At 34.0% G+C, this 25,192-nt stretch overlaps 1 protein-coding gene across 10 annotated transcripts in view; it reads left to right on the top strand.

Annotated features, from left to right (window-relative positions):
• The window catches only part of TCF12 (transcription factor 12), a 326,023-nt gene that overhangs the window by 252,608 nt on the left and 48,223 nt on the right, over window positions 1–25,192 (top strand). Inside the window, exons 1-2 of one of the 10 annotated variants that reach the window (XM_072962355.1) lie at window positions 17,338–17,461; window positions 20,215–20,370. The exons of 6 other annotated variants lie outside the window; for them this stretch is intronic. Coding sequence is in view for 3 of the 4 variants with exons in the window: in XM_015245003.3 (XP_015100489.2) it covers window positions 17,291–17,461 (171 nt within the window). In the remaining variant the exon portion in view is untranslated. Of the gene's footprint in view, window positions 1–17,282; window positions 17,462–20,214; window positions 20,371–25,192 lie in introns of those variants that run through there. 3 more of the 10 variants (XM_015245003.3, XM_031672743.2, XM_006210963.4) reach the window with 3 other exon arrangements.

Raw genomic sequence — 25,192 nt, 5'->3', positions numbered from 1 at the left:
TCATTAAGCCTTTCCTAACTTCAGCCTAGCATCAGGAAAGCTTTCAAGCAACTAGTTTGTTGATCCCTCTTTGCTCAAAAATGTATCCTTTGAGAATAAAGAGCTTTCATGAAGGAGGTTGGAAAGGTTTGGTGAACAGTCATTAATGTCCATGATAATCTAATGCTGTAGGGGTGTTTGTGCTATTAAATATACTTCATTCTTTTAAAGAGTAAAAGTATTTGTAAATGAACCTACATCGTAAATCCACCTACATTTTAAAAATCCCTGGTGTGAGGAGGGGAGATTTTTTTTCCCTCTGCCTTTGCTTGGAACAAATAGGGAGTGAGGCTTTTGGATTGAGGCCCCATTCCTTGTAGGGTACATCTCTTTGTTGTGTAAATGGATGTTGGGCTTTTATTTGGCAGTACTTAACACATGGGCGCAGGTGCTGCTGGATGAGTCACAGCTCATCGAAGTATACACTGAATGGATATCCGGCTTGGCAAGTAGTAGTCTAGAAGGAGCCGCATGGGTCTGAGGTTTTTATTTTTCATTAAGGCTGAGGTAGAGATATCATCTTTTTGGTTGTTTGCCTTCCTTCTTTCCTATGTTCTTCCCCCACCTTCTCTTCCGTGTGATACATGAAAACTCGAATTTGAAATCCTCTTTGAAACTCAGTTCCAGATGGATCTGAGTTTTATGCAGCCTAGGGCAGCTGTGCTCTGAACCTGCAGCCTACCTGGAAGGTTGGATTGCAGCTGCAGGCATTCTTAAAAGCTTTCGCTTGCATAAGCACTTGGACCCACTAGAGGCTGAATAGCTGCTTGATAAACAAAATGAACACAATGCCTCAAATCATTATTCCCGAAGACAGGATTTTTTTTTCAGCAACAGCTAAAAATAGTTGGGTAATTTACATTTTAACTGTTGTGTGCTATGCACGAGTAGGTGGTTCAACAGTATAACATGATTTCTGCTAGATTAACAGAAATCATATTTAAAACTGACAGAATTGCTTAAACATGTAACTGTGCAGTTTTTTTGGTAACTTATTGCTATAATTCTGTGAGAGTAATAGTTAAATTACATATTAATATTTAGTAGAACTACATAATGTGAAAAAAAATACCAGATTAGTGAATGAAAGGTTTATCTCATTTCTTTGCATGACATTAATTTTAAGAAAGTATATTTTTGATGTTTCATAATTCTTTCATTTTTTTAAAACAAAAGGGCAGAATGGAGAGAACATCCTGGAAAGAGAATAGACACTGGAGGTCGCCATGTACCTTATAATCCTAATCATAACCTGGAGGTAGTTCTCTATATTGTCTCAGGTATTAAGGACAAGCCCTAGAGAAGGAGAAAGTGACTGAATTCTGATGAAACTTTGATTTCTTTGAGAACCATTAGGAAATTTCACAAGCCAAGCCAACTTGTATATTATATTACTAGCTTCTTTATTTGAGATTTATTACATATTAGTACAGAAAATAGTAGAAATCATTATGTTCAATTCTGTACTTCACATCAGCATCAAACATGATCATACTGCTTTGGAACTATGCTGAAAATAGTGCTTAAATATATTGAATGCTATTAAGGATATATAAATGATAAATGCATTTTAATTAATGGAAAGTATATTTTAGATTAAATCATGTTGAAATCTCAAGTTTTTAAAAGAGAAAATTTTCTTTAAACTTTAAAAACAGGTACTTTTATAATTAATACCAAAATAATAAACTTCTGAGAGCACTATGTGGTTTCACTACTTACCTTTTCGGTATTTAAAACAAATGGGAATTTAAAGTAATGGTTTTCTCTTTGAGTGGTTTTAGTGAAACATATGTAATTCATAGGCCTTTAACAATGTGAATTCTTTTTTGAAAATGGACTGTGTATATTTTATTTCATGATTATTTGAATATCCTGCTTCCCATACTAGAAACTTGACAGTAACATCTCAGGTATCACAGTTTGCTGCTTGTCCAGTCTGTCTTTAGTCATCTGTAAAATGCATGTTACCTTTACTAAGGAAAGAATTAAAGAGCTAGATTATATTACACTGCTCATACCACTAGAAAAATAATAGGCACGGTTGCCTGACATGCAGAGCATTGATGATCTACATAATTTGACCATAGAGCGTTGGTTAGAGGCCTTTTCTTTTTATAAGCCATGATGTATATTTAGATATCATAAGTACAAACCTTAGCTCCTCTGTTCTTCTCTGTAGAACAAGTGAATAGTAACTTCTGTCTGTGGATGAAGGTCTGATAAGGGTGTATTGACATTACTGAAGCAGTATGGTCAGTAAGATCAAGAGAATGATCTTCTCAAATCTGCTGTTTTAGTTATTGATTGGTGTTGGCTGTGGACTTGTCAGTCAGCCCTTAGGAAGTTTGGACTGGGAAGTCTGAAGTTCCTTTCAGGTCTCAAATGCTAGATTCTTAGGGTTTTAAAATGAATATGTTCAATACATAACTGAAAGGTATAATGGATATAGTTTTCTTCCTACTGATGAAGAAATAGTCTTCTTAAGCACGTCAAGTTTTCCAGTTATTTCTCTAGACAGGTTAAAATAGTGAACAAAGTGAACTTCTGTAGCAACAAAGATAGAATGATGACTGGACATTGAATTCAAATATATATACACACCATCATTGCCTGCGGTGAACCTACTGTCTAGTGTGAGAAACATGCGTCCAATGAATTAATTATATATATTTCAGTGAGGCAAATAAAGGTGTATGCCAAGTACTCTGGAATACAGTAGGTAGAATCAGCCCTGCGTTGAGAAGTACTAATGGCCTCGGGAGTTAACATTTAAGCTGTGTCTGGGAAGATTAGTAGTAGTTCATACAGGTAAAAAGCATAGACATATGAAAAAAATAGACATTCTCAGACCACATTCAGAAGTACAGCACTACTGAGTTCTACACCAGATACCGCCTTTATCCTTTCCTGTAGCAGTCCCACTCTCCCATTCCAGAGGTGACTGAGGATCACGTAACGCCAGCTCAGATATGAAAGGGATAAACTATCATAGTGGTCTACCCTGGCTAAAAGCCTTAAGTATCCTGGGCACTGGATAATAGGAGGCGTTTGTAGCTGTTAAGGTTATCTGGGAGTCTTTCTGAAGGCATGGGTGTACTTTGGCTTTGTGAGGTGGTTTCCTTTTTAGGGTTTCTGAATCTTCCCTTTCCTTCTCTAACTGCCAACTGTAGTCTTTGTTCTTTGTGTGTACATCAGCTGCTTTTTTTTTTAATCTATATCAGGTTTTTATTAAGATAAAACATTTAAGGAAACTTTGAAGCACTGGGTTGGGATTGGGGGCAATTGTGTTTTTTTCTTAGTAATTTGTGGGAAAAATCAAAACATTTGCACAATATATTTGTTAGCATCCTTTACAACCTCAATGTTACTCTGTATCTTACATGTGTGTGGATCTGTGCTATTATCTGTATCATCATAATCTTTCATCTTTGCCACATAAACATGTAAGATAACTAATACACTCTTACAAATGAGAAAATTGAGACTCAGAGATATTAAGTAACTTGCCCAAGATTGTACATACAGCCAAGATTACAACCTAATTTGATATCAAAGACCATTTTCTTTTTATTTTGAATGTTAAAACATACTATGTATCTTGGTTTACTCATAAAATATCTCATTTAGTATGTTAAGTTTAAAATAGTTTATTCTGTCTGTTATATTTTTCTTGATCAAATTTATTAGTCAACCTACCACCATCTGAAAGGATGATGTAGAAAAGCGTAGACTTCCTAGTCAAGCAGATGGGTTTTATCTGGCCTCAGCTGCTTTCTGCTTTGTAACCTTAGAGAAATTGCTTTTAAGTTCTCTAAATACCAAGTTTTTATTTATAAAAGGAGATAAATAGTAATGCTTATCTCAGATGTTAGTACAAGGGTATTATGTGCCTAACATGTGCCTGGTGTATAATGGACACTCAGTAAACATTCCTTTATTTTTTCTAGTTCCTACCACTACAGCCTGAAATTTAAAGGAATTTTAGCATTTCATTTCTACCAGATTTTGTTGATAATCAAGAAAGAGTTTGAAAACTTAAGGAGGGATAAATACTACGGTGAAAGAAAAAAGTATTTACTTGTATTTGTAATGTATGTGCCTGATACATAGTGAGTAAGTAGTAAATTATAGCTGCTATTATTGTTTAGAAAGCATTCATTTTCAGAAAAAGAACCTGAAAGGAGGGGAAATTTGTTGCCTACCACTCATACTAATTTATTTTTGTTTCCTAAACTATCATGAGTCTCTTTTTTCCCTTTATTTTATCATTGGTTAAACATCTTTATGGCCCTCTGAAGCATTTCTCAGATGGAGAGAAGTTTCGTTGTTCTCTATTTATTTCTTAACTTGATGTTAGTATTTCCAAGCATAGATCCCTTTTTTTTTTTTTAATATGATGCAGGATCCTTAAGTAAAAAGTGAGACACTCTGAAGATTTTTATCACCAGAAAGTAAATATCTAGGCAAATTTCAGAATGCCTTTAGACCCAAATTCCTAAAGTTGTGATCTTGTTCAATAATAGCATTTGAAAATATCTTTTGAACATCATCATCCTCTGCATCACAATGGCATGTCTTACCCATTGTGAACACAACTAGTTTGCAGTCCCATACATGAGCTGATGACACAATCTATTTGTTTCTTAATCAAATGTCATGCCATCCTTTGTCCTCTGTCTGTGTATGTATTTTCTCTCAAAAGCTGTAATAAATTATCGGATAATTTCTTTGCTCTAATTTTTGGAGAGTTTTTGCGTTAGACTCTCAAAGTGTATTTTACCTCCCCAGCCATCAAAAAAATTTTTTTCTAACTCTTCCCTCATAAGGAACTTTGTTATAGTTTCTGAGACGAATCAAAGCAGCTTAGACACCACTTTTTCCTGCTTTGCTGCAGACAGGTACAGAATTCTCTGTAACCTTTGGATTGGTAATTGACTCTAGTTTAGAAAGTAAGCCTTCCTTTCTCCCAAACTTTTATGGAATTTTATTTGTTAGGAATGGATTTTTTTTTAATTAATATGAATTTTTGGGTCATTTTTAGTATTAAATTTGATATTTTAGGGGCACCCCTTGAGATGATTGGAGATATTCAGTGGTGTTCCTAAACCACAAAGACAGCTACACATGTCCAGTGATCTAGCATTTTCAGGTACATATGAAACAGAATTAGTAAGAATATTAAATAGAAAAGTCAGAATATTAAATCCCAGGAGTGGCTAAAATGAGGAGTTATTTTTTTAATAGGAAAGAGAAGAGAAATACAACTTTCTGGGGCTGGTAGAAATGACTAGCTTGGAAAATTACCACTTAAAAGATTAGTGGTTATCTGAACTAACAAGAAAAAGGTCAAGGGTTAGAACTATAGAGGAATTGTTACCTCCAGTTTATCCACAAAAATAGCACAATGACCGGAAAGTAGAATACTCTCAAAGGGAGTATCCAGTGGAAGTCACTACGAAGCTAGGGTAACAGTGTGTTTATAGACAATTATCTGAGGCCCTTAACCAGCGAGAATCCTAGTGATTCTGGAATAAGCAGTATTCACACGCAGCACCAGCTTCAGCAGAACTTCGTCAGGTGAAGATTCTAGTTCCTGAACATGAGTTGGAATAGGTATTTGTTTAGCTCCACTAGCAGACAAGCCTAGAGGCTACATAACAACTAGGTACTTAGTGTTTCTCGTTTATGACTGTTGGATAAGCTTCTCTGTTTGAAGGCTACTGCAGTATAAAATTTCCAAAGTGGACGAATCTTTCTGTGACCTTATAGGTCAGTGTAGCGGAGAAATCTTAGTATATAAAGGGAATGGTTCTATTCCAAACTTATATTCAGTTTGGTCATTGAATGAAAGATTTTCTTCATACATTAATAGGAAGAAATAGCCACTGTTTATGCTGACAGTAACTACTGTTCAGAACAGTATCAGAATTGTATCAGTGTAGATAATGGGCTTTTAATCCATAGTTCTAAGATGTTCATTTTTGTGACAAGCCAGTCTGTCTTTGATCTAATTTCAACTTTAAGAAAAAAAATAAAAGAAGGAAAAATAGCCAGTGAGTGAGTACTGTGTATTCAGTTGTTTGTATTGATGTGATGGTACAACCACAGTGATACTTGTCATTTTCCAACCTCTCTATTTCTCTTAAAGCAGAAAAAAAATGGCTGAATTTCACAACCAGCTTTTATGATTTATTGAACTCAGCTGCTAACATTTTAGATCTTTGTGACTTCACAAACCACATGTAGGATAAGACCCGTGTGTGTGTGTGTATGTATGTGTTATCTGTATGATTTTTAAAGGATATGAGGTTGACTTGACTTTATAAATGCCTTCAAACTTTAAGCCCACTGTTGGGCTGTTCCACATAAGTAAAACCATGAAGTTTTTTTGTTTTGTTTTTTATCTAATACCATAAGGATTAGTCCTTCAAGTACAGGAAAGAAGGAATAAATTAAGACACTCCAAATTGAAACTATGTTTTGGAAAATTTGTTAGAACCTGCTGCTATAACCTGTATCTCTACTCTTTCTCAATGTACTAGTCCAGGGGTCAGCAAACGTTTTGTGTAAAGGATTATGTACTAAATATGTTCAACTTTGTGGGTCAGACAATCTCTGTCACAACTGTTGAGCTCCGCTATTGGAGCATTAAAGCAGCCACAGATGATATATTAATAAATGGGCATGACTGTGTTCCAATAAAACTTGGCCCACAGCTATAATTCGCCAACCCCTACATTAGACTTAACATAAGTATATGCCTAAAGTAGAGACATTCTTACCTTCTTCATAAATGTACTTCCTATGGAAAGCAGACCCAAATAGAAACAAAATAAATATAATTAAATATTTTTTAGGCCTGTACCTATTTTTTATTTGTTTTTTTAGTTCCTTCACCTAATATTCATAAGTCCCATCATCATTTCCTTAAGGCCCTGGGCACATCAACAGAAACTTTACAGCCATTATTTGCCTCAAGTTTTACCTGACTAGGATAGTGGAAGAGCCTCAGTATATAAAGTGATGTCATAATTTTTTTAGGATTTAAATGTTACATTAGATAAATATGCAGGATAGTTTATGAAATCAGAAGTAAACCTATGTAAAGATACATTAGTAAATGTTTATTCGAAACAATTGAGTTTAAAATATTTGAATAACTTGACTTGATATAAACAGCTTTACTATAATTTTATATATACATGTGCCCAATCACCATCTTTTATCCTGGTCCAGCTTTATCATAGAAACCAAAGCTAAAAAGGTAGTTCCTAGCCAGCTTGAGAATCAGTTCCAACCCATGTATGATTGTGAAACAGATTCTGTTGAAACATGATGTGTTTGTCTAAACATTAAAGCTTCAGACAAAACTTAAAAAATCTTCAGTCCCATGACTAGAAAATTCACTTTTTTGATGTTAGTCTCTATAAATTTAAGTAAATATTTATGGTTTTTAGGGGTTTTGTTTTTTAGTTTTATGATGGTAGTAAATAATAAATAAGTAATGAAACTTCTGAAATTTTCCATCTTGTGCTTGACAGTTTTTAAAACTATAAAACTTGACATTACTTGAAATCAAGTTATCAGTGTCTTTCTCATTATCACCAAAGACATTTATAAACTTCAAAAATAGTAATTTGAATGAGAATTAGAAATTCTTTGCTACTAGAGTGGGCTCCATTCAGTAAACCTCCACTGAAAGAAATATGCATCCATTCTGTTAAAGTTAGTGGATATAAAGTGCCTTTGTAAATTAAGTATCCTTTTAGGCTTTAGGGATCCAAGTGTGAATAAAGCATGGACCTTGTACCCTGTCTTCAAGATGCTTATAGTCAAAAGATAACTTTGACTTTTGGAAAGAAGTTAACTTTTAAATATTTTTCTGTTGCATGATTATAACCCTCTGGACACATGATGGTGTATCCAGGAAATGCTTTTTAAATTAAATTAAGAGGATAAAAATAAATACTGTGAAGCTGTTATTTTATGTTATCTATAATAGGGACTGTCATCTGTTAATGACTTCCTGCTCCAAGTTGTACTTTTCAACTTCCTCCTACTCTGGCTGGTCAAATCATCAAAAATATGTTAACTTGCTTTTTTTGTATCAGACACTGAACTGTTTGTCCTATTTTTCCCCTCAGTTATGCAGTTAACTCCTAGTTATACACAATGATAGGAATAAATTTGCCCCCCAAATGGTAAATTACCAGTAATTCAGCTATACTCTACAGTGCATTTGGATTGACACAGTTAACAACATAGGGTCATGATCCTCATATGACAGATGAGTATGGGAAACCGTAATACAGGAAAACTTTCTCTAAAGGAAAAAAAGTTATGGTTTCATTGATATAAAACTAAAACCATGGTTATTTTTCCATACTAAATTGCTCATGCTGAAATTATTGTCAAGAATTTGATCATTTCTTGTTAGCTGTCTTGGTTGTGGTGGTGGTTTCATTTGTGTATATACATCTATCAAAATTCATCAGACTGTGTATCTGAAATATGTGTAGTTTAGTGTACAGGAATCATACCACAATAAAGGTATTTTTAAAAAGAAACTTTAAAAGTCAAAAAGAAAAAAACAATTTTATCATTTCTTACCACCTGTTACTATCTTCATTGTCCAAGCCACTTTTATCTCTTCCTAAATTAAGGTAGCATCTTCCCAACTCTGGTGTCAGTTTGCCTTAACTCATTTTTTTTTTTAACACAGAATGATCCTTTTAAATTTTAAGTCAGATGATATGATTCTTCTGCTCAGAATCCTGCAATAGCATCTCTATAAAACCAAAGTCCTTAAAATGGCCTTCAAGACCATTCTTAACTGTCCGCTGCTACCTCCTAGACTTCATCTTCCACTGATTTATCCCTCTGGCCATGCTGCCCACTTTACTACTCCTTAAAGATACCAGGCACGCTCCTGCCTCAGGGCCTTTGTATTTACTCTTCTCTGCCAGAACACACCTCCTTTAGTTCCCTTATAGCAAGTTTCTTCACATACTTTTCTCTTTGATCACATATTGTGTTACACCTAGGGATCTTTTTGACCATCCTATATAACATGGCAACATGCCCTACCTTCCCTTCTCTCCTTCCCTGCTGTATTTTTCTCTGTAACACTTATTATCATATTATATACTATAATTTGTTTATTCTTACTGTTTCACCCAGGAGAATCTAGATAAAGTAAGGATTTTATTTATGTTGTTTATTGCTTTATCTGCAGCACCTTAGTGCATGGTAAATGCTCAGTGAATATTTGTTGAATAAATGAACAAACTCAAATGATCAGCAGTACAACCATAATTCTTCCTGGATCATGCTCATTTGACTCAGAGAAGGTATAAACAACATACTAGGTGATCTGAAATTAACGTATCCTTCAAGGAGAACTGCACATATATTTTAACTATTTATATTGTAAAATGTTTAACATGCTTCAACTTTATTAAGGCTTTTCAGGGAGGAAAAAAAAGGCTCCAGTTTTTCATGAGAAAAGTAGAAGTCTTTTCTGTGGCAAAGATCACTGGAATTCTTCCTATTTACATAGACACAGTCTTTCTCTCAGATACCTCACAGCTAGGAAGACTTGTATTTGGTTTTCCATGTGGCTTCTTAGCATTTGATAATTGTGATTCTATATTCATATGATCTTTATTCCAATTTAACAGTAGTAAAAGTTTGAATCTTTTTTATTTATCAATCATTTTAGTCTGAAATAACCAATGTTAGAGCAAATCAGTGTTCCTCAAGATCACACACCTGTAAAGGTACTGTGGTATTGCTATCTTCTTTTCACCCTCTATTCTCCTTTTGTACCCTGTAAACTATCCAATCTGTGTATTCATTACAGCCTCCTTTGTTCATAATCCACATAATAGTCTCCTTTATGATCTACTAAACTCTCCACCCAAAAGGCACAAAGAAGCAAATCACAGACCTGACTTCTTTATTACAGAAAAGTGCAGAAGCCACAGCCTACCTAGTTAAAAATGGGCTCTTTTAAGGATTGACTCCTTAATTCTTTGTTGCTTGCTAAAATTATAACAAAGCCATCTCTGTAGAGGCTTACCTGTTTATTTGAAGGAAATGGCCAAAAATCTTGTTTTTTTTTCCTGGTGATGCTGTATTAAACATAGAATGTCTGACCATAAACCAAACAGCACATTATTAAGAAACCAAAATTGTTACCAAGCTAATTAAATGACATCTGACCTACTGGTAAAATGTCAACCCTTTTCACTTTTTTTTAAATTATTTCTTTTCTAGACACTTCATAGCTTTTTAAAAAGATGTTAGTTTTAAATGAAAATACTACTAGGCAATAAAAATATATAACTAAACCTCTTGTGAAGATACTTCACTTACTAGTATATAAATGCTAATTAGAGTACAGAGCATTTGGACTCTTAGCTTAGAACTGAGAAGTTATAATTATGTTTTTGGATTTCTTTTCCAATCACCCTTGCATTTCGTGTAAAGCTGTAGGCTTTTAATTGTGCCATTTGCAGATATGATAAAAATAAAACTTAAGGTTGGTGTAGGCACTAGGTATTATCTATCCCAGTGAGTCATAGCCTGAGTCTTCAAAAATAGTAAAACAAGATGTAAAATATTTCAGGAAGTCTAACAAATTGTGTAATTTACTGACATAAATTATCCATGCTATCTCAAACATCAGATTTCTTTCACTAGAATTATTTTGCTCATCATGGCAAGGCTTCAGTTCCCTTTTAATCAGAAGTTCTGAATGTAAGTGACACAGCTTTTTTTTTGGACAGGGAAGAATATTCATTATAACTCAATTTTTTAAAGTTTGGGAGACAAATCTTTCAGAATAGGAATTTAGTGTTTTGGGGTGGAGTAGATAATAAAAGGTTTTATTGGTAGTGAAATGATTAGGAAATCTTTGACCTAGTTTAATGCCTGCATTTTCTAGAAATGGAAACTTAGACTCCGGGAAATTCAGTGACCTCGCCTAAGCTCTTATGCCTCCTAAGAGGCAGAGCAAAAACCTGAATCCCTGACTCCTGCTCCTAGTCTAGTGTTCTTTTTCGTCATATGGTATGAGTCCACAGTGTCTGGAACCTGAGCAGCCTACCTCACATTGCAGAGTATTAACAAGCGGTAGAGAGAATTATTCTGCTGTAATGTAAGTGCTTTTGATAGAGATACATGGAACAAGTAGCTTCACACATTTCTTCTTTCAGAGTTTTGTGTCTGTGTTTCCCAAACTGTCTAGTAAGAGACACTTATTGGGGTGATGTATTGCCTTTACTAGTGAAACATACTAAACGTTAGTCATACTTTTGTTTTGCTTTATTCTATGTTGAACTGACACATCTCCCATCTCCTCCCTTGTTTTATTATATCCTCAGATATGTTTTCAAAATGAAGTATTATTTGGCTTTTGTTGACAGTGGTCACTGGAATTCAGTACTAAGAAATCATTCTTTTTAAGATAGGTCTTTTCATAAATTCAGGGTCTGCATCGTTTCTTCCAGTGAATATAGCTAAAATGAACTCTGCTTTGTTGCTTGCTCATTACAAATATGAGGCAGGATGATTTGAAAGATTCTCGGTACTTAATTAATTAGAGATAGGAAGCATTAAAAATTACTACCACTAGCAAGAATTTTTACTGAAACAAAACAGATTGGGGGCCAGAAATAACGTATCAGTTATTTAGAGTTTCCAGTTGCAGATCCTTGAAATGCTCAGGCTCAGATGCAGATGTTACTTCTGGTCTCTTGAAAAATAAACTTAAAATAGAATAGAATATCTTAGTGCTGTTCCATCTCTCATAAATTGACAGGATCTGGTGCTTTTCAGCTCAGAAGAAAAAAAATTACACAGGTCAGAATGAGAAATTTAAAAACGGGTGGCACTTTCCATAAGGGAGAGCTAACTGGACCCAAGACCATTGTTTACCTTTAACAGATGATTTAAAATAATAGCTTTGTTTGCTTCCAGTTTTGTTTTGTTGCCTAGTAAGACAGTAGTGCAGTACCTTGCCCCAGTCTTGAAAGCTCTTCAGAAGTGCTGGTTTATTAAAGAATTTAAAAACCTGGGTATTCTCCTCGTTTTGGTTTTTGGGTTTTTTTGGTTTTTTTAACCCATGCACACACACCATTAGGCAGTGCTGTGATTATAGAGCCATCTGCAGGAAAATTATCAAGTTGCAACATAGTTAATGATTCTCTTACCATGTTATTTCAAGTGGTAAATGAGAAGTGACAAACTGCAATTCATGTGGGGAAAGAAACGGACAGCCAAGAGATGCAGGAATTACTAGGAAAGGGCCCCCCCCCTTTCATTTTTCAAAGAAAACTGCTTTGTCATAGTGAGTTCATGATCAAAAGAAACATGCAATTTGCTTCAGATTTTACATATTCTCAGTAATTGTTGTTCTATCTCATTTGAAGGGGTGTCTAATGATTGCCTTTTAGAAGCTTTGAATGATCTGTCAGTTCCCTTCATGTTGATGTCAGAGGAATACTATTTATTTACCTCAGAATGAGATTTATTTGCTTTTCTCCTGTAGGAGGTATGGCTGTTTTTATGCATTCTCATTATAGTCATATGGTTGTCAAAAGGGGAATTTCAAGTGTTCTTTTGCCCTCTCAATACAGTTTATATAGCTGATTGCTTCCATTGGCTAATACAGATAGGTATTTTCTGTTTTGTTAATCATTAGGCATTTCTATAACTCAAATAGAGATCTTTGTAAAGAGACAATAAGAAATCTGATGTTCTGTGTCTGAGACAGTTGATGTGATTTGTGAACTTTAGCATGAATTTTACTCTGCTCTAACAAGTGTATATTTGTGTCTGTTGATGCTCTTCATTTTCCAACCTCTTGTGAGGCTACTAGAAAAAGAACAGTAGACCAACTTCTTGAACTCGTAGGAATGACTACAAAGCAGCATACACTAGAAAAATCTGTAATATAATGTTCAGATATATAACCTGGAATTTTTTGGTGTCTGATTTAGTTAGCCAGGCTAAGATACTACACACTTAGGAGACAGCATTCACTCACCAGCCATCTTTTTCAAGCTAAATAAGGAAGAGGAGGCACTGAGGGAAGGGCCTTTTGCTTTTATATCTACCCACTTGTAGCTTATCTTATTTATTATCCTCTTAAATGTATCCTCACCCCACCTCCCTTGCAATCAAAAATATATTAGTTATTTACAGAGTTTCATATTTTAGGAATATATAGAGTTCATTTGTGGAATTATTCACATGTGAACTTTGTTTGGCTTTGTTTTTCACTCTGAAAGTCTTGTTTTCCAGGAATTGATTCACTTGTTGAAATGTTGAAACTTTTCATGAGGAATCCTATGAGTGGGTTTTCGATTTTCTTTTCCAGCCAGATCTTCTGGCGTCTTGGGACACTGGAGTGTTGCCTGCTTGTTTTAGAAAAATGTACAGTAAGATTAACCACTCACTAGCCTTAATTAATTAATTTGCAGTGTATAATTCAGTTAAATTGAATTTTTCTTTTGAAAACTTTTTAGAATTTTTAGTCATTTTTGAAACATTCTTGCTTAAAGATAGTTTAAAAAACAGATTTGAGAGTTACTGTGATCCAAATATCAGGGATAAAGACAAGCTAATAAAATAGATTAAAATACTGCATGGGTAATCCCAGGAAATTTTGCATAGCTCTCCAAGGAAGATCTATTTCCCAATCAACAGAAAAATAAGAAGGAAATGAGAGCCTGGAATCTAAACTGATGTTGCCAGAAAGTCCCTACCTAGTAGATCTTTTGGAAACATTTTTTCCTAAATCTTTAGTAAAGAAGTAGATTGCTTAGACAAAACACATTACAGCTTTTTCTTATCTAGCTTAGGTCTGTGCTTGATGATGTTGGAATGGCAATAAACATCACATGCTGAGCCAATGAAGGCAGGGAAGCATATTTGAAAATCAGTGAAATGCAATAATCCTCAAACCAGGAATCATCAGTTGCCTAATAAAAGATGTATGGCTCCAAGTCCTATTTTTTCTGGGTTCTCTGACATTTTCATTAATCATGTTGCCATTGCGACAGTAGTGCTCATTTTGCTGTAAAAGTTGTTGATTTTTTAGATTGTTGAACTACATAGTGTGAATATAGAGTCAGATCACATAATCTTAGAATAACTCGTAAGTGATTACATAGAATTGTGGGTGGAAACAATTCAGGATAAAAAGTGCATGACAGTTCAGAGCTCCTGAGCAGACTGCACGTCTTGTCTGAAATCAAGTTTAAAAAGTGGCCCTGTCTCCAGCTGACTCGTTTTGTCAGACTGAGTCACAGGATTAACCCTTGACATGTTCCTTCAAAAAAAAGAGGCAAAGATTAAACAACTGCATTGACTAGAGCAGCACTTGATCCATCTATATGCATTTTTTCCTGTAATATGATTCTGCTTAAGAAAAAAATCGTGCTGCAGCTGTTACATAGATTAAGTTAGGTTTTTTTCAAAAAATATTTTTGAGAAAGAGAAAAAAGACTTTCTCATAGAAGATAATTTGTAACTGTGATAAAGAAAATTACCGTCTACGTCAACCAGTTTTAGTTTCTTTCGGGTAGAGCAGACTTCAAAAAGATGATATTTTGGAATATACTTTAAAGACATTACCATAGCATACAAGTAGAATATGGGAACATTTTATTTAGATTATGACCAGTTTTCTTAATGACTTGCTGTTTTGGAGGAATGTGTTTAATGCCACATGTATGTAGATACCCTGTCCCCCTCCCCTTCTCTCTCAGGTTTCTACAACCATTCTCAATTCAAGCAGTCATGTATACCAGGTGACTGCGTTGGGTATTGGGAGGCAGGGATCTTAAATACACATCGATGGATTTTGTATCTGTGTTTTTGAGAGGGGGAATGAAAAGTAGAAAATAAAAGCTTTTAATTAATTACTCAGCTCTTTAAAACTATCATTTTTCACGTTCAGGGTTCAGGTTTAATGCAAATCTCACACAGTTCCTTAATAAAATGCTTTGGAACAGTGAAAGATTATACTGTCTGGCTTTCCTCTGAACTTTTTTAACTTGAATATTTGTTAATTACTTTCAGAATATTGTATAGTTGCCTCTAAAATAAATAACTGATGATGAAATACTCAAATTTTCATTGTGTTTAAATAGCCACAATGCATTGTTGGATTTATGTTATGTTGTTTGTTTTAATAAACATCCTAGTACTCTTATTTTCTTGCAAGCCCCAGAGAAATGAGCCTAACTACTATAGGTGGATTTTTTTTTTAACAATATATAAAAGTTTTCTCAGGTTGGAGCACTGATTGTAGGAAGAAAATGTTGAAGTATTGTCAGTGCTTTGTGGCTCCCACTTTCCCCCACTCCTCTAAATTTGTATTTAAAAATAAGTTTTTAAAATCTTTAATCATTAAGAGAAAAAGGAAGTTTTATTTTGGATGGTTGATTTTCCTTTTTTTTTTTTTTTTTTGAAGTAGCTGTTGTGTCAGAAAGACTGCGTCCATGAAAGACTAAAATTTACTTGAATGGTTTTAAAGCATGGCATTGTTAATTGTAAATCAACGCTTTTTACACAGTTCTCTAAGGATTGAAATGGGTCTTTGTGGTCTCTCAGGAGGGAGGAAGTTACAAACCACTCTGCAGACTGGCATTTTAATAGTCTGCCATACAGTGATGTTCTTTTGCAGCTGCTGCTTAGCCTTTTCTATATCTGGAGAGTGTGGGAAGGTTTTATTGTTATTCCGATACCATCAGCTTTTAAAACATTGTAAACTTAGCTGGCCTTACTGTCTTATTTGGTTTTATTACTCTATTTTGATCAATATGTTTCCTAAGATTGGGGAGGTTTTTTTTTGATCCCTTATAGAATATTCTTAGAATATTCCTTTAGAGAAGTTGTGCTTCATAAAATGTGCCTTAAAAAAAGTGACTTGCCTCTTTTTTTGCAGCTTGTGAGCTCTCCGCTGATTAACACAGTTCTGTGAGAACCTGCAAGGCACAGGGAGAGGAGATAGTACAAAGAGGGTTTGATGCAGGGTGGGAGGGGAGTGAGAGCAAAGAGAAGTTTCTATTCTTTTTTTCTGGGTTAGAATCCACACCAAAAAACAAACTGAAAAACATCTCAGTAGCAAAATATGTTTGTGTTTGAGAACCATGTATTTGCCCAAAAATATCTAAAACCTTTTGACTTCTAAGTGTAATGAATTTTTTAAATCTGTGAGACATTTATTCCCACACTGATTATTTTCCCTTTCTGAGAAATATGAGCAATAACATAAAAATATGAATATATAAAGTACTAAGAGCAATAATGAACTTAGCAGAAGGACTTCTATGAAATCTTTTTTAGTTTATTAGCTACAGTGCACATTTTGTCTGTTATACATACCAGCATTTCATATTTTTGTATGAGAAAAAACAAAACCTTGCTTGCTTTTTCTTTTTAATTATTGAATTGCTTAATACATATTCCGGAGACTGCAATCCATTATAAACTTTTAATTGGTATTGTGAAAGGAATTTAAGGAGTTTTATAACTGAAAATCTGTATAAATATTTCTTGTTTTACAAACAGATCATTTAATTTCAAGATAATTTTTTGAATTGTTGGAATGAGCTTTTTCATGAAATGTGTACCTTTCAAATTTTTTTCCATATGATTTTTATAATTATTAAAAAACTCATGGTTTGTTCTAGCTAGTTGAGAGGCACTTACATGACTGGTCCGTTTTCTCCAGGAAGTGACTTTGTAGGAGGCTTAACTGTTTAGATCCTTTTTGTTACACATGATTCACTGTTTCCAATTCCTGATTGCTTGATCCTGTGTTTATCAAAGTTGAAAGCAACTTTAGACCACGCCAGATGGTAATGTTGCTAGAGGTGTAGCAAGCTAGATTTCCCTGCTACAAGTACTCTAATGTAATTAAAACTAAAAATAGATGAGCAGATCTCTGTTTGCCTTTCTTTAAAAGAGATGTATGTGTTATACATATGAGAATATTAATAATTCCTTGGAATATTTATCCTCGGGATGCTGTATCACTTTTCATTATTCAGTATTTGTAAGTGACTTGTATTTTCTAAATTTTCCAAAGTGCATCTTATTGGTATCCCCCACCAATGCAGTGACTTGATAGAAATTGAAAGAGGTTTCTTACAGCATAAACCCTCCCTCTCTGTGGGGTGAGTTGGTTCAGCCCTATTTTGCATAAGTTCCTTTTGAGTGGATCCATGTGTGGATGCATAGTGCTGAAGACTTAACTCTGTTTGGCTGTGTGGATGTATGTCTTGGAGAGAAGCTGTGTGCATTAGCTGCAAACAGTAACATTTTCAAAATCAACATGTATTGTGCTTATCCTGTCCCTGGAATGGGCAGCAATTCTTTGATGTATTACTACAATGGGAAAACGGTAAGTCTTTTTCTTTGTTCGTATAGCTTCTAACGGGCTTGTTTAAGGGAAAGCAGTGTAGATTAATTGCTTTTTACTAAAACCTGTGAGGTTTGTTTTATCGTTTTTTGCAATATGTTTAGATTGTGTATTTATTTGTAAGAAGTGTTAAGAAAGTGGTCTTTGACACAGTTACTCAATAGTTTTTGGCTTCTATTTTAAAAATCATATAGAAAATAAACTGGAATTTGTGGGATATTTTTAATGCCCGATGTCTTTACTAGCAATGAACTTGAAAGTACATTTGTTTTAATGTTTTCTTACGTCGTAAACATACAATGTATCTGTAAAATACACACACAACACATAACACATAAAAAGAGACAAGATTACTTGATGCTTTGTAGATAGAAGGGAAAGATGAAAGTCATCTTGGATATTCATAAAAATAACAAGTATGAAGCTCTGGGAATGATTAGGGAAGCAGTCAGCTAGTGAGGGCCGTATTTCCTGTTTGGAGTTTCAGGTCCAAAGCCTGACTTTACTAGAATACCATCTGTTTCCAATCAAACTAGAATTTTGACCCTGTACAGATTCATAAAATAAATCACTATTTTTCAAAGAATGCATTTATACATTTTCCAAAGAATGTATTTCTGGTGAATGTATAGCACATGGTTAGAAATTTTAAAATAATATCTTTCTGTGTTGCTAATCAAAACTTTTCTATTCTTTAATTACTTAGTATTAATTATTTAGTGTGTTTCTGCAAAGTATCTTTAAATCAGAGGATTTATATATTCTAAAAAGAAAGTGAACTTCTCTGGAAGATTCTGTGGGTGTTATCTTTTTGTAAAATAGTTGATAAACATAAAAATGTTATACTAGTGAATAACAGTCTTGGATTTTGTCAGGAATTCAGTGTTTTCCACCTCAGTCTTTCCAAAACCATATTCTCCCTCAGGTGTCTTACTAAATACATACGTTACTTTAGTGAATTTTTTTGTCAGGAGTGGAGACATTTTTAATGTTAATGTTTGAAGTTATAAAAAAAACTAATCACATTTTCCTAAAATAGATATAAAATAGATCTGTTCTCCCTTCCTTTTTTATCACTTGGAAATGTTTTAAAGTAGCATTTGGCTTTAACCAGTGTATGTGAAAACTAATGAAAGCACTCTCGTTTGCTGACTGCTTCGGTGAGGCCTCTTTGGACTTCGTTAGCATTTGGTTCTTAACTTTGGGGTAAGCTTTCCTAATAGATGATAATCAAGGCAAAATACTCTTAACTCATTAAAAAGTAAGTGTTCACGCTGCTCATATAAACAGGGGTTTGGAGAATGTGAGAGGTAGATTTAGATGGGTAATATAAGTGAAATTACTTGATCTCTATATATTTTCCTTGCCAACTGTCTTTCAAATGTGAAAATATTTTTCTTTTATGTCCAATTCTAAGTAAAATAGTCTGCTTGAGAATGGTGTGTGTGTGTGAGAGTTTAGAAAAATTAATTGTATAGGATCCCTGAAGCAGAGAGACTATAACTCAAATTGAGTTTAGATTTTATTCTTTTGAGAGCATAGATCACTCTATTACAGCATTTCTCTTTGTTCTACATTGGTGGGGGGGGTGGGGGGAGACAGCTTTGATCGTATTAAGTATTTCCAGGCTTACGGTAGATGACATGGCTGGTATGGTAGAGAAGTGTAGCCTGAAAATTGATAGCCTGTGCCTGATATAGGTCAAAGGTGACTTTTATGTTCTTGAAAAATGCATTGAGTTGGTATATTGTCTTAGTCCTGTGTATCATAGGGCCTTATATGTGTTTTCTTGTATGTATTTTATTTTTACCACATCTAGTTGTTTATTATTATTATTATTATTATTATTATTATTATTATTATTCTAAGTCTTCAATAAGAAAATCATGCAGTATGTAATTACATTATGCAAAGACTATGTAAATACCTCATCTTAGTATATTTTGGGAAATGTCTACCCTTCAATGCTTTCTAGTAAAAACTAGCACATTAAATTAATATTGTTGGCCTCTAAGTGAAAATATACTTCCTCTCGAGTTATGGAATTTTTGTAAATTTCTCACAGCAAACAGGTTAGATTTAAGTTCACTCTTTAATTCCATTTTATCAGTTTAAGATGATAGGACAGATTAATATTTTGAAATGCTAAAAAGTTCACATTGATTTCATTTTTAATATCCTATTATAGGTACTATGAGAGAACGAGAAATCCTGAGTAATACTGGTCTTAAACAAAATGCTTTCCCTTTTTTTGGCTTTTATTTTTAGATTTTCAAGATGATCCCATATATTTAAGGATGGTTGGGCTAATTTAATAATAAGACTTTACAGACTCCAGGAAAAAAGTGGATTAATCAGAGAGGAACCTCTTCATATTTTGTTATTTAAGATTATATGGCCGTACTGCATTGCTGGAAATGTAAGAGGCTTAGGCATCTATGTGCAGAAAAGAAAAGCCAAAAATGTTAACCCTGTTTTTCCCACTGTTTGAAAAGAGAAAGGGTTAATGTTCTGTATCAAAGGTAGCTTTGGGGTAGGTGTATTATGTACCATACTGTAAGATATCAATATATGTTTATGAAAAATAGGGGACTTAAAATCGTTTGAATATTATCTGTGTTTTGAAATTTAAAAAATAGCAAGGAATAATAGGTTTCTGAGGTTCCTTATTTATAAAGAACTTGGCCTACATTCAGTTTTCTCATTGATATGACTAAATTGTGTCCTTTATGCAGAAAGGTAGAAAGTCTTAGAGGTAAAGGAAGGAAAGTTTTGGGAGGAGAGGATTCCCGTTTTCTTCACCTTGAGGATTCTGGAGTTTCGGCCTTCCTCTGATCTGATCAGCCTCCATTTTCTAGGCCTTGAACTGAAGATGCTTCAGAGTGTTCCAGGTATAAAAATTGCACCAAGTACAGATGTGATGTTCTTTTCATTATATCGGGGGGTTACTTTAATCTTATTAGAGACAGCACAGAAATCCAAGTTTCAAAACTCAAGTTTAGAAGCACATTTTGAATATTGAGCTTCTTTGTATGGAATCTGAGAAAGAAGGGGCAAGAACTGATGTGATTATAAGGGCTACTCTGTGTCAGGAACTGTGCTGGGGACTTTATGTTTACCTTATTTCATTCTTACACTCTCTGTCATCTAACTGTTACTAGCCTCCTTTTATAAATAAGGAAAATGAGGTTCAGGGAAATTAAGTAATTTAGTAACTTAAGCCCCACCTTGCTATTAAAGTGTTGAGGTCGCAATTGAACCTAGGTCTCTCTCTCAAGAGCAGGTTTTCTCTTTTCTATCATTCAAGGGCAAGTAAACTAGTCTCCATAGCAAAGGGCCAAATTTCATTTATCCCTTACTACTATTTGTATCAAAATATACTGCATTGGAAAGAAAATGTCACTGAGAAAAGCACTTTATTCTTACAAGTAAATATATTTTGCATATGTGATCAGACTTACAGTTTCATGAATGCTAACTGATGTGATTGGTCAAGCAACTTCTTATTAGTTTCTGTTTAAGATGAAGAACTTAAAACTATTCTAGGTATGTTTTAAAACTCCGGAAATCAGACTGGCAGGTCTGTTCTAATAGTACTCATAGTACTGAAATTGGGTTTAGCCATAATTTTGGCCCCTGCCTGCCCACATAATTGGAATTTTCATGAGAATTAGAGTAGCAGGTAGCAAAAATTGCATTGTAAATACTTCTAAGACTTTTTTTTTCAAATAAACATTTTCAGTTAATAAAAGCACAGAAACCAATATGAGAGTATATAGAGCTACATTTCTGTTCCATAGGGTATTTACTACTAATTAACATGAGAGAGGAGAGTATAATTAAATTAATTCAAATTTCCAGGCTGTCTGTGGGCCCAGCAGAGTTAAATCTAACATTTGTATGATGAGGAAAATATGAAGTTATCTAAGAATTCTCTGAAGATAAAATGCTAAAGACATTGAATGACAAAGACCTTTAGCTTAAATCTGCCTTGATTTTTTCCCCCTTTCCCACAGATATCTGAGATTGCATTCCAGATGTGAATCCAAGAAGGTCTTTTTTTCTTGATTCAAATGGGCACAGATACCAGGGAGTTAAAACTAAAGCCTCTGCCAGGAGAGTATGTTGTCATTGGTCAGCTTTACTAATGTTTTAGAAAGAAATTTATGTCCCTTTCCATGAGCTCATCAACATGTTGAAGAAAGGGATCAGGTGCTGTATATTAGAGCTAAATATTTTTTAAATATAGGTAGTTAAGAACTGACACTTCTTGATTTTCTCAGTATATTACCCCAGTGTACAAGTTTCAAACCCAGTCCTTTAATAGTTCTATGGTTTATCTCTCAGGGGAAAAAAAATGTGCCTATCATAAAAATGATGATGGTTACAGTAAAGAATTGATGAAACATGCCCATGTCTGTGTTAACTTAGGTTCACTAAAATGTTCTTGACTTACCTAAGAAGAAACTTTTCTCACAGTTGAAAACCAGTATTATTCAACTATGCTTGTTAGACAGCAGAAGTAGTCATTGATTTCAAGCAGCTTTGTACTGAAAGCTGGGATTCTTTTTACTTAGTATCATTAGAAAGGAAATTTTACATTATTTCACCCCTAAACATGTCTCTGGAAATTCTTGGGGAAAGATATTGGTCCGTTACCTATGAAGCTGTTGACAATATGAACGTACATTTTCCCCTTTTATAGACATTCTGATTATGTTTTTATCAGGCTAGCTAATTAGATGAAAAGAATCTTCCATAGATTGCTTATGTGTCCCTGAGTTAGTCCTTGTACTTCAGACATTTTGCTTTATGATGCCTTTGGTTTCAATTCCTGTGGTATTTAGTACTGCAACTATCTAAATATTTCTCCCCTTTAGGCTTGGAATTACCATAAAAACTTGAGTAGTAGATTGGACTTTATGGCAAAACTTGCTGCTTTTATGTAATATTAAAATACTGAATACATTGAGATATTTATCAAATCTGTCATTTAAGTATTTTTAGATATTGGGAAATTCTTAAATTAGATTGCTATTCATATACTTATTTAAATGTTTTAATGTCTTTTTTCTTTGGGGTTATGCTTGCTTTACTTTTCATTAGAGAAGGAACAAGGAAAGTGGGAAGACCTGAATCTCAGAAACTGAGATTTTGCGATTTAAGTTAAAGATGCGCCTTTTTCCCTGAGTGTATACATAAAATCTGTAGTCACAGAAAAATAATGGATCCAGAATGATCAGAAAAATCAAAAGGAAACATTTTTTAGGACATTTCTTTAACTTCCTCTAATAGTAGTACTCTTAATGAGTGTAATTCTTGAAGCAAAAATTTTACTTTTTTAAACAGTTTCTTTTTGCTAAATTCAGATCCCACAAAATGCAGAAATATAAGGAAACTGTTATATTTGTGTTTATTACTGTGCGTGTAAATTACATAGGTTAACCAGCAGTAAATAAAAAATTCTTTAACAAATTATTATCTAGTTTTTCTTTCTTAGTTTTTGAGTGCTGACCCTTAAATGTGCCTGTTTTTAAAATTATTGGCCCAGAGTTAATCACAGTTTTTAAAGATAGGATTTGACTTGGATTGGGGTTTTTCTTTTTTCCAGTGACCTAGACTGGTTAGTTTTGGGGTTTTGTGGGGGTTTTTTTTCCCCAGGTTTTAGTTTCTCAGCTAGATCTTGTATAATTTTTATTGTTTAATATGTAATACAGTTATATAAAATATCAGATAAATTAAGTAAGTGTTCCTGAATATAATGTCACATTTTTATTTTACAGTTGTGATGGGAGGGTAATTTAGTCAAATGGGTTTGCTTTGTTTTGTTGTTTTGGTTAGTTGACAAAGATTTGTTTGAGGTGATTTCTATTATTAGCATAAACTTTTCACATATTGAAGGTTCGTGTTAGCATGATTAGCTAGTGTTTAGCATTAAAGTATTAAATGGTATTTAGCACATTGGAATTTAAAAAGAACTACTGGTCAAACCATCTTGACAGAAGAGCTAATAGAAACCTAAACATAGTGAATTATTGGTAATAATTTCTGTGTTAGAACATGTTCAGAAAAATCAACAAGCTTCTCCATCATTCTTTCCAAATTAGGTAAAGGTGTTCCCAAAATGTTTGAGAGTTTGTGTTGGTTTCGGTTTTCATCGGTTTTGGAGCTTATAAAACTCCTTGAATATTGCTTTCAAAATAATTTGTGTAATTTTAAATTGCTAGGTAAGGAAAAGTGATCTAAATTTGCATTGTTCAATATAGTAACCACTAGTCACAAATGACTGTATTAATTAAAGTAAAATTTAAAGTTAAGATCTTCAGTTGTACTATTCACATTTCAAGTGTTCAGTAGTCACATGTGAGGAGTAGCTACTGTATTGTACAGACATGGATACATTTCCATCATTTCAGATATAGAACATTTCTGTCATCACAGAAACCTCTTAGTGCTCATCTAAAGCATTCCTCTCATTTTCTGTGGAAGGGTATCTTAATTAAGATATATAGCTAGCTACTCTCCTATACTAAAGAAAATTCCCAATTCATCTCCTCATCATTTAGAACATTTAAAGATATCAGCTACCACACAGGCTATGGACTATTTTTAAAAGCATAGGGAATGACATCATCTTTTAACTCATACTGGATGTGACTAGATAAAAAGAAAAACGATCTTTTTTAGCAAAAGCTTCTACTACTTTGCATCTTGCCTCTCTGCCTCGCAGGGATGTTTCCAACATTAATTACAGGAAGGATGCATTGAAATCAGGAGCCCAGTGCACAGCTCCAGGCTCTACAGCTAAACAGAATGGACTGCCCTGAATTGGGGTGATCCATATGACCAAACTAAATCATCCAAGCAGGAAAAAGGGAGTATTTTTGCCAACTTGACTCCCAACTGACTTTATGAGCTAAAATATTCCAAGGATAATTGTGTAACCACTGTAAAAGGTAATGTAAATATTCACCCCTGAAATGCCTTATCACTCTTAAAAAGTAAGTTTGGGTTAATGGGATGAGGACATGAAAGATATTACCATGGATTTATTCTTTTCAAACAGACTTAATAGTGAAAGGGGAGTATCTATTAGATTTTTAGTTACATTCATTCAAGTTGGAATAAATGTTACGGTTCTGTTCACCAGACACTGAGAATTTCTCTCATTGCCATTCCTGGAAGAGAAAGTGTAAGTGCTTGAGAAGGAAGGACAGTCTGTCGTAGCTGTTGTGAGCCTGGAATTCTGAAATGAGGCTAGAATTCTAAAAATCTCTAAGTACCACATTTTAGTAGAACATCTTTAATTACTTAATTGTACTTTTTAAATTTCTCTTTAAAATAGTTTGACTCCTGGTAGATTTTAATCACCTTAAGCATACATACTCCTTTCTCTTAATTTTAAGATTGTTGTGATACAAAAACATACTTAAGATTTAAATATGTGATTAGATCATTAACTAGGAAAAAAAAAAACTGGCATCTCTGTGCAGGTGATCAGATGACATAAGCAGTCTGGTTTTAATTTGTGGCCGGTACTGATTGTAACTAAAAGAGACTTGCTCTTTGTGGAACTGGCTGACTATTTCCCTCCATCTGGAGTTAATAAAGTCGTTGAGACCACATCAGTTGCGCTTTGCCGCAAGAACTCTTTGATCTGAAAAATCTGGACTGGCACAACTGCTGCTTCATAACATTGCATCTATGTTTTTG

The sequence above is a fragment of the Vicugna pacos genome, chromosome 6, assembly GCF_048564905.1.
Source record: "Vicugna pacos chromosome 6, VicPac4, whole genome shotgun sequence".
Taxonomy (NCBI): Eukaryota; Metazoa; Chordata; class Mammalia; order Artiodactyla; family Camelidae; genus Vicugna; species Vicugna pacos.
The sequence above is the reverse complement of the archived record's forward strand: the minus strand, read 5'-3'. Positions and strand labels throughout refer to the sequence as shown.